We start from the raw sequence: 13,740 nt of genomic DNA, 5'->3' as shown, positions 1-13,740 counted from the left end.
CAAACTACGTAAAGAGACACCACACTATATCATCATATTACCACCATCATCACCCTAAATCCCTATTGATTCAATGAATTTAATAATGCATAAATAATTAGCTCAAATGTGATACATACACAAAGAGTAATTTGGAAAAGCCTTTGAACCTTAAAGATGCAATGAAGGAATAAGAATACTGTCATGGTCTAAGCCAAGCAAGATATTCTACATAGGTAGGTATTTACGACTCGCAATCTATTGACTTTACTAATGCATGTACATACATATAATAGCTCAAATGTTATTCATATAGAGTAAATTGGACAAGCCTTAGGAGCTTAAAAGATGCGAAGATGGAATAAGAATGCCTTCATGACCTAAGCCAAGCAAGTGCTGCTTCTATATAGATAGTTACGACTCTTACTTAAAAACTAAGTATGTATGTAAAGTAATGTGGACTAGCCTTTGGAACTTACAGATGCAGAGAAGGAATAAGAATAATCTTATGACCTAAGCCAAGCAAGTAATTTTACACATGTGTATAGGACTCTTACATGAAATGGTATGTGTGTTAACTAATGCGGACCAACCTTTGGAGCTTTAAGAAGCAGAGAATGAAGAATAAAGCAAAATTTTCAATTTCCTCAAGAAAATTATCTTGGCATAAGTCAAACAAATACCTCTACATAGATATGTATGTAACAAGCCTTTGCAGCTTTAAGATACAGATAAGTAATCAGAATACCCTCATGGCCTAAGGTAAGCAAGCGCTTCTGCATAGGTGTAAAGGACTCTTAATTGAAAATAAGACCAGCATTTGGAGCTCAAATATAAAGAGAAGGAATAAGAATACTCTCATGGCCTATTACTTGAAAAAAGTTTCAAAAAGTTCGGATTGACTCAAAAGTCTGAAACTTCTTCATAAAGATGACTTGTCAAGCTGTCAAGACAAATACTCCATTCAAAAGGGCTGAGTCTCAATAAATCGTTTTGTGGTGGCTGCTCTACCAAGTACGACACCTCCTCTGGTATATAAGTTGTCTACAGAAGATTTGGGATCCAAATTAATGTGGACCAGCATTTGGAGCTCAAATATGCAGAGGAGGAATAAGAATACTCTCATGGCCTAAGCCAAGCAAGGTATGCGCGAGTATATAAGAGTCTTATTTGAAGTTGGACAAGCCTTTGGAGCAAGCTTAAAGATGCGGAGAAGGAATAAGAATACTCTCATGAACTAAGCCAAGCAAGAACATTTACAAATATACTACTAGGTATATACGACTTGTACTTGTCTCTCGCCCCTTCCCCCACCCCACCCACCCCCCTTAAACGAAAACAAATCTATTAATAGGTAGTAGAGATATGTAAAATGTACATATATACTTAGTTATATTACTATGAAAAATACAGTGTAGAATAGTATATACAAGTAACTTACATAGGGGGGAAGGAAATGATATTATGTATTGTATAGAAATACAGAGGGTAAATAATAGTAAATACTTCTTATTTTATTATGATATTAGTCGTATAACATCTCATGAGTAGACTATATATCTAGGTACACTTGTTAGTTAGTTGGATGTGAGTGTTACAATTGTCAAGTTAGTGATTATAATAATAACTTATAACTAAGTAGTAGACGTCACAGTCTCGGTGAGCAGAGGAGCATTTCATCTCCCTGAATTATGATTAAATCACACTAAAATACACTTTTTTATCAAATAACTATTAAAGGATGAATGTCCTCTCTCTTATACTAGGAATTATTAGATTTCTCTCTTACCGGATTGATTTGCGGACTGTGTGAGTCTGATGTGCAAACCATATTAACAAAAGCAACTGACCAAAAGTTGCTGACGAATAATTAATTATTGTCTAAGTAATAATATGTATGTGATATACATATACACAGATTAATAGTCAACCATATTGACGACATTCAACATGCTAGTTGAAAAGATAGAATATATTGTAGCTAGATGCACCACACAACAAAACAACAACTATTATACATTGAAATAATAATAACAAATAAAAAACCAGGGAAGCAGATCCATACACTCTTGCTTCAGTAGTTATAGAGTCAAATCTACATACGAACAAAATAAGTCACACAACACGAGAACAACAACAGAACTACACCCCCGTCCAAGGAGTCCGACTTTAAACTGACTTTAAATCATAAAAAGAAATATCCGCACCACCACTACTACTTCTATGTATATTGCGTTTAAGAGTAAAGGCAGCACGCCTTTACTTCACATCATCATCACGCCAAAGCCTCTATACTACACAAGCAGCTAGGGAGGCGTATGGGATGAAGAGAGAATTCGATTTTTCTCTCCCCCCTCTTATTGTTATTATTACTTTTTGTATTTTAAATTATTCAAGTCTTTTTATGGTGATATAATAATGGACTGACTTCATGTTATTATGTTTAGTCCGACATATATTAATCTCTATTGAACACGTTTATTTGGAAATCATTAATAATAAAAGAGAGGTTTAGAGTGCTTGTAAAGAGGTCAAATTATTATAGATATTCATATCATTTTACAGTTGTAAAAGACATAATATATGATTTAGCAGGACACTATAGGGTAGGGTGACAAACCGTCTTCTTTTTACAACCTGTCTGAAGACTTTTTCAAATTAATTCATGATATCCAGTTTTTGAGAGTTAAGTCGATTTTCCTTCGACTTAAAAAAAATAGCAAATCCAAAAATAAGAGACCTAAAAACAAAAATGCACTAATATCTTAGATTCTATTAATGACAAATAACTCCTAAAATCGTCACTGAAGAAGCCACAAGTTGTCTTTTTTGAAAACTCAAATATATATGTGATGTTAGTTAACACGAAGACAATCTTGAACAAAAATGAAGTCAGAGCGAATATTTTTTTTCACATAATTTCGAGGGTCGAGTCTCAAATTGTCGTAACTCGAAAAATAAAAATATTAGTGTTACTACTTATGTAATCATAAAAGTGTGATTTTTTTTTTTAAATATTTGACTGTTGAAATGAATTTCTCAGATACATTTTATTGGAAAAATGGGAAAATGCCATTATTCATAGTAAAATAATTGAGTTTTCAAGCTTAACTCTGTAAAAAAAATATTTGAGGTACGACAATTTAGCTCTCACCCCAAGATTTATATTATATAATTACAGCCAAATATTTCCAAGACACAAAATTCCGATCAATTATAGGGTCTGTATTCAAATAACAAATTTATCGAATAAATTGAGTCACCCAGGAAAAATGTTAACTAAAGTTTATAGCAGCGGTTTCCAACCTTTCTGGTCCCGTTACTCCTTACTAACATTTCCCAAGTTGTAGTGACACCAAGGAAACAAAATTAGTTGGATTGATCCTTCTTCACTGAATTTTTGGAGCTAAGCTAACTAGTACCAGACTATATACTAAATTTGACATCTAAATATCTGAAAATTTCTAGGCACAATGTCTTTTATTTACAAAATTTTGTTGCAAATGACAAATTGTGGTTTTTCAATTTCTGCTTCAACAAAATGAAATTAAATCCTTACTTAAAAATTTCCTCACAAAATTTTATTTTCCTCAACTTTGTCTCACAATTCATCATGGGCAATCTCAAATTTTACAAATAAATTTTAATTTAGTTGACTATTTTAATTAAATAATATTGATATTAACACGATAATACAAAAAAAGGACATTCTTTTTTGAAGGCCTTTTAGAGCCTTCATTAGATTTCATGAGAAAGTTTATTTACATTTATGCAATATATCCATTTTCTATTATTTTATAGTGATGATACATTTTTCCTACTTTTAAATGCAATTTGCAACCCCAAAATAGGATTAATCATATTAATTTGTAGATAGAAATTGACGACTGCTATGCGTCGAAAAATACAATTAATTTAATTTAGTAATTTTCTTTTAAAAAAATTCAGCTTGTTTTTATGTTGGAGGGCAACATACATATATAATACTAATAATATGTAAATGATTATTTTTAAAACTGTCTTTATGAATAAGGAAATAGAAGGACACCTGGAGGAGAAGATAACATCTTTCCACTACACAAGCATGGAATAAAATAGAAAGTCCTAACACTAAGTAAGTAGGGAGCTTCCTTGTTTTGATTTAATTAATAAATAAGGAACTCCTTCATTACTTAGTCATAATAGTCCTTCCTTAAGAAGGCTAAAAGGTAAAGAGATTATCTGGGTTTTTTTTAAAACGTCACAAAATATACTTCTTTTCATGACATTTCTCAGTTAGGAGCACTATTTTGCATAACTAATAATGTTGAAACTCGGTTCGAAGCCAATTTTTTTTCTCAGTTTGATCTTAAGTGATTTTATAGACCAATATGGAGCGCTATTCAAATTATAGTCCAAAATTAAAACCGTGGATCGAAATTTTTGTAGACTAGCTTTTTTTCAATGCTTCTTTAATTGTTCAGATGGAGTTGCACTGATTAAGTTTAAGTAAACATTGTAGAATTACATTTACTCCATCTGACCTAAGAATCTTCTTTGAAATCCATGTACATAATGTATATCGACTTCTCTAGGAGCGACCGTGCATCGAACTTTTACGCACATAGAGTTAATGAGAATAATTTATCCTAAGCGCATTACCCATTGAGCTAAGACGCTCCGTTAGACAGCATTTTACTACAAGACTGGTTCAGTCCAAAGTTGGACCAAATTAGTTAAAATTATAGCGGTCCCAGACCGGTCTAGTACTCCCAGACCGAACTTCAAGACTAAAATATACCCAGAAGCCGATAAGTAATTAAATGACATACCTCAAAACTAATTTCATCTGAAGCTTGTTTAGCATAGCGTGTAACAGCGTAGGCAGCAGCCACTGCAGGGGTATTGATGGCACAGTCCTCTGAAACAAGTAGACGATGTCCACGATTATCCAAATCGAACCAATTCAATACGGGTCCACAAGTGATTACCGGGCCAGCAAGAGTGGAAAATCGTTTTATGTAATCTGAGAAAAACCTTCTTACAGAGTCCTGAAATGCAAATATACAAATATTAAAATAAACAATGAATTTGTTAAACAATCGAATTAGAACATTAAAATAAAAAAAAGAGACACCAATCAATAAATGCTTTATACACATAGGAACAATTGAAACACAATGATAAGCAAGTTTAGAACTGGAAAATTAGATATGTGCATTGGATTTTGTAGTATATATTTACTCGTACACACCTCTCAACGTCTACAGTTTGGAATATATGTGGATCATCACTCAAATGTTTCATAGTCTTACAGATACTGCTATTGTATACTTCATAGTTTTAAGCTGAATATTCAACAACATTGTTCCACTTACAAACTTACTATGCACCAAACTCCTTTTTCTCCCTTTCTCTTTTCCTCCTAGCAATAATGTCTTCTTCTTCTCTCCACTTTTCTTCGTTTGAAAAAAGAAAAGAGAAAGCCTTCCTTCCCCCCCTCTGTTCGTTTGTCTTACCATGGCAGACAACAACAGCATTCACTCTATCATCTAACAGACCCTCAATAATAATAATAATTACTATCATTCAAGAAATCGTTAGTGTAGTATATTATATAACCGGGTGTTTTAAAAGTCTTGGAATCTTATTAAAATGAAGATTTAAGAGGTTTCCTAGGCATTTTCTTGTAAACATCCTGTTCGAATTTATTAATACGATAGTTGAGCTCAGATTAAATACTCTTTAGTGGAAAGTAGAAGTCAAAAGAAAGGTAGTTGTCGTTCTAAACCACGTTGGCCACACAAGCATAATAAACATGCTCCCAGTGAGCAACCAGACGCCCTGGAGTGTAAGGAAACGATTTTAAGCTAGATATAACATTAAGGACAAACCTCAAAGTCGTCGACCAACCAAACTTTTCCAGAATCTACCCAAAAGGCCTTTTAAACCAATCCAAGAATAAAAATGACTGAGCTGGATCAGAAAAAACCATTGCCAAGTCCACAGTATCAAGAGCCGTAAAAATGGATGGAGGTAAGTCCCTCAGGCTTCAGAAACGACGTTTACTTAGTCAAGTAAAAAAAAAAAATCATTTTCAGCTCTATAAACAAATCCTGAATTACCTTAAACAGTGTCATTTTCTTCAGTGATGAAAAAACCTTCGCTATTGATCCTGTTATTAGCAGGGAAAATGATATAAAACCCTTGATAAATCCCGAGAGGGAATTCCGTTTCATGATCCTCCTGACCACCTGTTTGCTGACTAAGAATATGTTTATGATGTTTGTGTGACCGGCGTGGGCTTGAAAGGCAAGACCTTTCTTTTAGCGAGTATTTAATATGACCTATAAAGGCGACTTCACATATAAAACTATCGTGCCAAAATGTTCTAACTGGATATTTAAAAAAAAAACCAAAAAAAACCTACGAAACCTCTTAAATTTTTATTTTAATAACATTACAAGACTTATCTAAACCCCAGTATATTATAGGGGAGACAGTTGCAATAATCTTCTTTTTTTTTGTCACAATTACTTGGACCCGGTTCGACTTTTTTTTAAACTTTAACACAACAACCCTACAAATGTCTGCTATTATTTGAAATTATTAAAAGACTATGCTTGTCAATACTTTTTGTTTCTTCATGCAAATAGTAGTAGGGGAGATCAGGGAGAGTTGTAAAACTTTTTGTTTTTTGACACAGTTACTCCGAGCTGGTTTGACAGACCAAAATTTACCACAACAATTCTACATATGTCTGCTACTGTTTCAATATAGTTAAATAGTATGGTTTTAGTAGTTTTTATTCAACGAATTGTATTTGAATACGCTATTCCTGAAGCCAAGGACGGTGGCCACAGGTTCAAAAAACGAGTTAGGGTTATCAATCAAGAAAATCAAAATCAATATTTTTTTTGATGACTCAATAATTAACTTAATAAGACTTCTCATGATGTTTATTGATTAAATTTCAATTTATTATAGTAAATGAAGATAGAATAAGATTTATATTATAGATCAGATAAATTCACTTTCAAAAAACTCTTTAGGATCCTGCTCTGACATACTTGATGTGAAGTGTAATTGATTATTTGTGCTGGATTAGAATATTTATCAAACTCGAATGATCAATACTCGAAACATACGAATATTAACTAATCGCATCTCCAGTCATTTCTATATTTTAAATGAAACCTTATCAATTACTTTGTCATATTTTTGACAAGATTTTTTTCCCTTCGTCTAATTAGAACTTGATTTTTCTGCTTCGTTATTTAAAAAAAATTATATTACTGTAATTTATAACTTTTATAATATATTTGTTATTGTAGATCATAGATACCCAAACTACGGACCCTGTAGAAATATGGCCCAAATGTGTTCAGTCCACCCCAAGATTGCTAATTGATTATGAAATGAACCTTACGTTGGAAAGCTTTTTGGCTGGAAAAATATAATCGTTTTGGCCCTTGAAACTAACTGAAGTAATCAATTAAAGGCCGTTTTTGAACCAAATGCGGATTTATTTAACTTCATTGAATATTATTTTAACCAATGTACAAGATTATTTTTTGTGTTGAATATATCAAAATTGACGAATGAATAAAGGAGCTGCTATCAATGATATAATTATATCAGAAGTGTATACTTTTAACGTAACACCCGGTATTTTTAAACTATTGTAATGTAATTTTTGTGTTGATGTAGCTGATCTAATATATGTCATGACAGCTAAACTGCTCTCTTTCAAAACATTTTTTATTCTATTAGGGTTTCCATGTTGATTTTCGGTTTCTTTTTTTAACATGCCGAAAATAGACAAGATATTCATCATCATATATCGCCTATCGAGTGTGTTGAGTGTCCAATGATAGTAGGCTGAAATAGATTGTCTCTAAGTATCTTGGTCTCCCCCTACATATTATTTAATAAAAGTATGAGTCTATTAGTTAGAGTACAGACATACATTTGACGACACACTGACTGATTATTCTTTCCTTCTTTTGCATCATCATAAAATGTTCTTCTATTTCTTCTTAATAAAGAGATTAAAATATGATATGTTTTGTATCAGATCATTCAACTCTCTATGATATATCTCCGAATAAGTACATCATTTTTTAAATATGTATAAAATAAAAGTATGTCAAGTTAAATAGTATACATCATAGTATGAGTAAAATTAACTAACAACTAACGATTTTACAATAGATTTAAAGAAACAACAAAAAATGATTTTCCAAATAATGAATCATACAAATAAACGTGTTGCTAAGTTTAACATAAATCACTATGAGCTGGTGTTAGATGTCGTTATACCGGTACTAGAGTGACACCGGAGAACTGAAGCACATAAAATATTACTATAGTAAAATGGCAATGGAGCAGGTACTTGCAGTGTCATTATAACATCAAACCATTATATCCCACCTGATGAAGTAACCACCCCACTAATTTATAAGTTATAAAATTGTCATTTATATAACAAAATAAAAAGAGATTTTTTTTTTAAATGTAGGACTTTTTTTTTTTTTTTTTTTTTGAAGGTGAATTTGGTTTAATTACGATCAAAACCGAAATATCTGTAAGGATTGATCTAAAAAAATCCCTTGAAACAGCACCAGAATTTTTTTTTTTGTCTCAGACCGATTTTCAACACGAATATGTATGTCTGTAGTGTGTTCTACATACATACATAATTCATTATCACTTCTGTTTGTATTATGTATTAGCTCCTAGTCATTGACTATTCGATATTCTTTCAAAAGACTTCTTTATACAATTGAACAATAAAATAAATTGCTTTATAAATAAATAAATACGAATACATACATTGAAAAGGAAGTGAAACGAAATGTAGTAGATACTCTGTAATTTTGGCACCATCACGTAAGCCGTAAGGAGTAAAAGAAACTTTTTTTTTTTACAGAGAGTCTCTTTAATAAATGTTTATGTACACATCAATTGAGTTGTATGTACTATGTGTACTTGAACTTTTGATCCTTCTCCCCCCTTATTTATCATCTTTCATCTTCTTATTCATAACGAAGAAACTAACGAGCGGCGTGACAACTTCAGTGATTATAATTACTCGAATATACACATTCAGTGCAGGAAATAAGTCTTGGAAATTATCCCTAGCTAATTTTCTAAGTTTGCGCACTGACAAAGAAAAAAAGAACATCCTTTAATTTTAATTTAATGGTAGGTTTTTTCTAACAGTGAGAGATTTAATATTAAAAAAATCAAGAAAATTACATAACGTGAAAGTTATACTTAATAGGGCGTGTTGTGTGTGTGTGGGGGGGGGTGAACTTTATTAAAGGATTTCTTTACTAAAAAAAAGTAACTTAATTAAATTCAGATCCATGAATAAAAATTCCAACTTAGAAATTTATTCAATAAATAAAAAACTAAGCTCCCTCCCCCTCCTCAAAATTCCTGTGGACGCTCCCTTATAAATACTTGCATACAGGGGCGTCTAAAGTTTATCAATGAATATCTGAATAATTCCGAAAAAGTTGGAGAAAAGGTCAGATGAGATAAAAATCGAACTCTTTGGCATCAACTCAAATCGCCGTGTTTGGAGAAGGAAAAATGATGAGGTTAACCACAAGAACACCTTCCCAACCGTCAAGCATAGGGGTGGAAATATTATATCTTCGGATATTTCTCTGCAAAAGGACAACTTCACAACATTTTTTTTGTTAGTAAAATGTATCTTACTTTTAAGATAGACCTGCCATTAAAGTTATAGACCGTTCTTTTCTTTGACAGTGGACAAACTTACAAAATCGTCCAGGGATCAAATACTTATTTCCTGTAATGTATATATATGGCCAGTCAACACAAAAACAAGCTAGAATGATTTTTCTTCAAATCCAATTCTAATAGGAAATAACCTTCTTTTGAAATATAAAACATGGCCCTTTTCATCCCCCTCTCCCCCCAAATAAAAGGTCTTTCATAGGATATTATTTTTTAATCGACATTTTAAAAAAAGAAGTATTTCTGTAGAGTCCTTTCTATAAAAACAAGAGTATTTTTTTATTTAAATTCATTTTATTTTTCGTATGTAATTACCATCTTTAACAACCAGGAAGGGTGTCTCGTCTCCACCGTCCCTTAGACAAACAACTATCATCAATTTCTATCAACAAATTATTCTAATTAATCAGTTGGATACACTGCAAATTTACTTAGGCCCAGTTGCACCAATTCAACCCAAAATTAAGTCAAGCTTAAATCCCGAGACGTCATAAGTCCTAGTTTAAATTAAAGTTGAGTTTGTGAAATTTGACCTTAAATTAGAAAAAACTTATCGCCACAATGGAATAATAATAAATTGATGGATTTTATTTGAGAGTCCATATCAGGGCCACATTTAATTCTAATAGATCAAATGAAGTTTTTAAACTATATTGAATTTTCCGAGTATTTCAAGTCATCTCAGAAATTTGAATATAAAACTTATAATTTAGCTAAATATGTATATAAAATGATTGAACATTTTCTTGATCCTTTTATGTCAAAGCATTACATATATTGTTGTGTAACTAGTACTAGCAGATTATACAAGTTGCAATATTTTCATTCACATACCTAACTTAATTATAGCACTAACCATTTTAATTGATGCATTCACTTAATTTTGATAAACTATAATTACATATTGATTGCACATTTACGAGTAATACATACAACACTGGATATTTGAACATTATAATGGGGTACAAATTACTTGTCGATGAGTAATTTTCCTAAAAAAAGTAAAATACTATTCCTTAAATATTTTACTATCATCTATTGATTAATTATCTTTGCTTCAAGTACTGAAAAATCTTCAATAAGAATGCTTTATCTCAATTGTCGCTTGGAACTTGTACACAAAATATATTGATATATATTCATATCAATGAACCATCTGGAACTCGTGTAAATCAGTTAGAGTCCACTCCTTTGACTATTTACAGATTCAATCTCTAAGCAGTCAACAATAAATTTGACCTTTCTCCATATATGTTATGTCCACTTTTTGGGTTAATATTTGTTTACTCTACTTGTTTATCGACCTTTTCTGTTGGAGACAATTAAAAAAACCTCTCAGGTCATTTTTGGGTCAAAGTTGGTAAAGTTTAGTATCTTTTTCGGTTTCAAATAGGATGGTGAGTCAAAAATTGAGCCTTTTATTATGATTAGTATACGATTTATCCTTTAAAAATACTGTGCGCCTTTTTTTATAATTTTTAATAATTTAAAAGCATAAAATAATCTGAATTATTTGCAGATTTGTTTATGTTTTATCAAACATAGCACACGATAATGTTAATCCTTTTTCTTCAACAACTATCACAATTCAACTTGGGTCAAATTTTGATAAAACAAGGAAATCCCAAATCATTGAACACAACTTAGGCTCTTAAATAATAAAAAAAAAAACTGATGTACCAAATAGTTATAAACATAATAAGTAGTATTTTAGACGCATAGGATCATATTTGGCAGGGTACAAGAGGCCTAAAAAAACTATTTTAGAATCAAAATTCCCATTTTTTTCAAAACTAAAAAGGCCTGTACCACGCCCAAAATGGGCTGAGAAGCCTTAAACTTTAACAAATTTAGTTTTCGACTGTATCCAGCAAAAAAACAAACAAACAATCTTAGTGCAGCGGAAGAAAAATATTACCCAGAAAATGGGACAGCCTAATGTGCATTGTTGGTAATCATACGAATCCTTACACCCTCTGCAAATAATGATCAATTGCACATCAATACCAATATGAAGGGAGGAGTGGTTCTATGTCTAATTACAGCTCACTGAGGTGAGCCACAAGGAGCAATACCGTAATAATTATTACAGAAAGAATGTATACACTAGTCATGTTACGATCTATAAATATTTTCAGTTCCTCTATCAAAATTGATATGAGGGTATTCCAATACTTTTTCAACTAAATGGATAACACAAGAACGTTTATTTTAACCCATTTCTCCCCAGGAGTAACAATGGTTACCAGATTATATAAAGTCACATAGAAACAGTAAAGAACATATGTGGTGCGTCAATATAAAAACAATCTTGAACATAAATGAAATAAAGGAGAAAATTGTGTACAAGTTTGATGTACATATGTACAAGTTACAAGTTGTATCTTCTTCGTCTTCAAATGCATTATTTAATTACAAGATTGATCATTCTAATTAGAATTATTTATCTAAAAGAATAGATAAATAATTCTACATGAAGGATTTACAGTATTTGGGATGAGGATAATGTATTACCTGAATAGCCTATGGATGATCCATATATGAATGGTATAATTTTTGGCTATTTTAATACAAATTACTTAAATCTAAGTACTCTGTAGGACATTATAAAATGCACACAATTATATTATTCATTATTACGCTTGTAATGTGTACACAACATATATCATAGTCATTATTCAAATTTGTTGGATAAGTTAATACTCATTAAGACTTTTAGCTATAATTCAACACCTCTCTTTGATTTATAAAACTTATATTAGCCCCGATATGATCTTTTAAATAAAATCTTTCAATTTATCGTTCTTTCATTGTGACGATCAAATGAGTTTACTTCAAGTGCAATTTGTCACACCCAAAGGTGTAATAAATATAGTTTGTTGATATAAATTGACGATACTTTTTTGGAACGCCAGAGAGAAGCCTTAATAGGTAATTATAATACTTTGAATAATCATAAACAAGCCTGGAGTATGTTTCTAGAAAGTGGAATGAAATCGGTCAAGTACCTCCTTTTTAAATGTATATTCTACCTAACAATGCCGCCATAATAATAATATACAGATAACCTGATTGGAGAAAAAGAAATCAAAGACAATTATTATTCAAACAAGGTTTTGAAGGTTATTCAATATTCAGGTTCGTGGTCGTCGTAGTAACACACTTTTGTGTACAATAATGTAAATAATAGAATATCTACACCAAGGAAGCATAAGCATAAGAAGAAGGCAATTTAATCATTTTAGGTACATCCATATGTAACGTAACGTATGAGATGATTTTTTATGTGGTTAATACACGAAACCATAAAAAAACTTCCACCCTTCTTCTTCTTCATAGGGTTTGAAGGACTATTCTCTTCAACATTATATGTATATATATACTATAATAATGATGTAATACCCGCCTATTTCCGGTATTGGCCCTGATTTACAAATATACACAACATATCGTACTTCATATAAATATGTTAGCAGGATTGTCTAAGCCCACAATTATTGATATGCTTCCATGGACTAGCAATTACCTATGTGCCTACAATCCATAGGTAGTTACTAGTGTTGGAACTTGGTTCAAGGTCAATCTTTCTTCGGTTTGGGCTTAAATTATTTTTTCGAAAGTGATTTTAACGAAATTTCCTTTTCTCAAAAAAAAAGGTCGCACAAAAAAAAACATTTTTTTCCATACTTTTATAGCAGAGTGAAACTCGACACTGGTCATGCCGTTACCCTTAATTGTATCTTACTCTTACAACTATAGAATTATTATTCAATAGCTGTTGGAAATTACTCTCAGCTTAACCAGAACAAATTAGAATGGGCACTCGGTAGAGCACAAGCCTCTGCCTATACTGATTTTTCCTAAATTGGATTTTTTTTTTTATGAAATAGATTTATTAAACCTACATAGGGACACCAATTTGAGTAACTCAATCAATATGTTCAAAAGTGATAATCGATTATATATTTTTATCGTTTTGTGCTATTTTGACCTTTCAAAATTTAATGGCAT

The 13,740-nt window shown here is 31.4% G+C and overlaps 1 protein-coding gene across 14 annotated transcripts in view; it reads right to left on the bottom strand.

The window, feature by feature from the left end:
- The window catches only part of LOC121122343 (uncharacterized), a 110,930-nt gene that overhangs the window by 8,647 nt on the left and 88,543 nt on the right, over positions 1-13,740 (bottom strand). For 8 of the 14 annotated variants that reach the window (XM_071890675.1, XM_071890676.1, XM_040717307.2 and 5 more), the window contains one exon: positions 4,791-5,009. In XM_071890675.1, coding sequence (XP_071746776.1) covers positions 4,791-5,009 — 219 coding nt within the window. Of the gene's footprint in view, positions 1-1,768; positions 2,167-4,790; positions 5,010-5,212; positions 5,370-13,740 lie in introns of those variants that run through there. The other 6 variants (XM_071890677.1, XM_071890678.1, XM_071890679.1 and 3 more) reach the window with 5 other exon arrangements.

This window comes from Lepeophtheirus salmonis, chromosome 8 (genome assembly GCF_016086655.4).
Source record: "Lepeophtheirus salmonis chromosome 8, UVic_Lsal_1.4, whole genome shotgun sequence".
NCBI lineage: Eukaryota > Metazoa > Arthropoda > Copepoda > Siphonostomatoida > Caligidae > Lepeophtheirus > Lepeophtheirus salmonis.
Note: the sequence above shows the minus strand (reverse complement) of the source record. Positions and strands in the feature narration are given on the sequence as shown.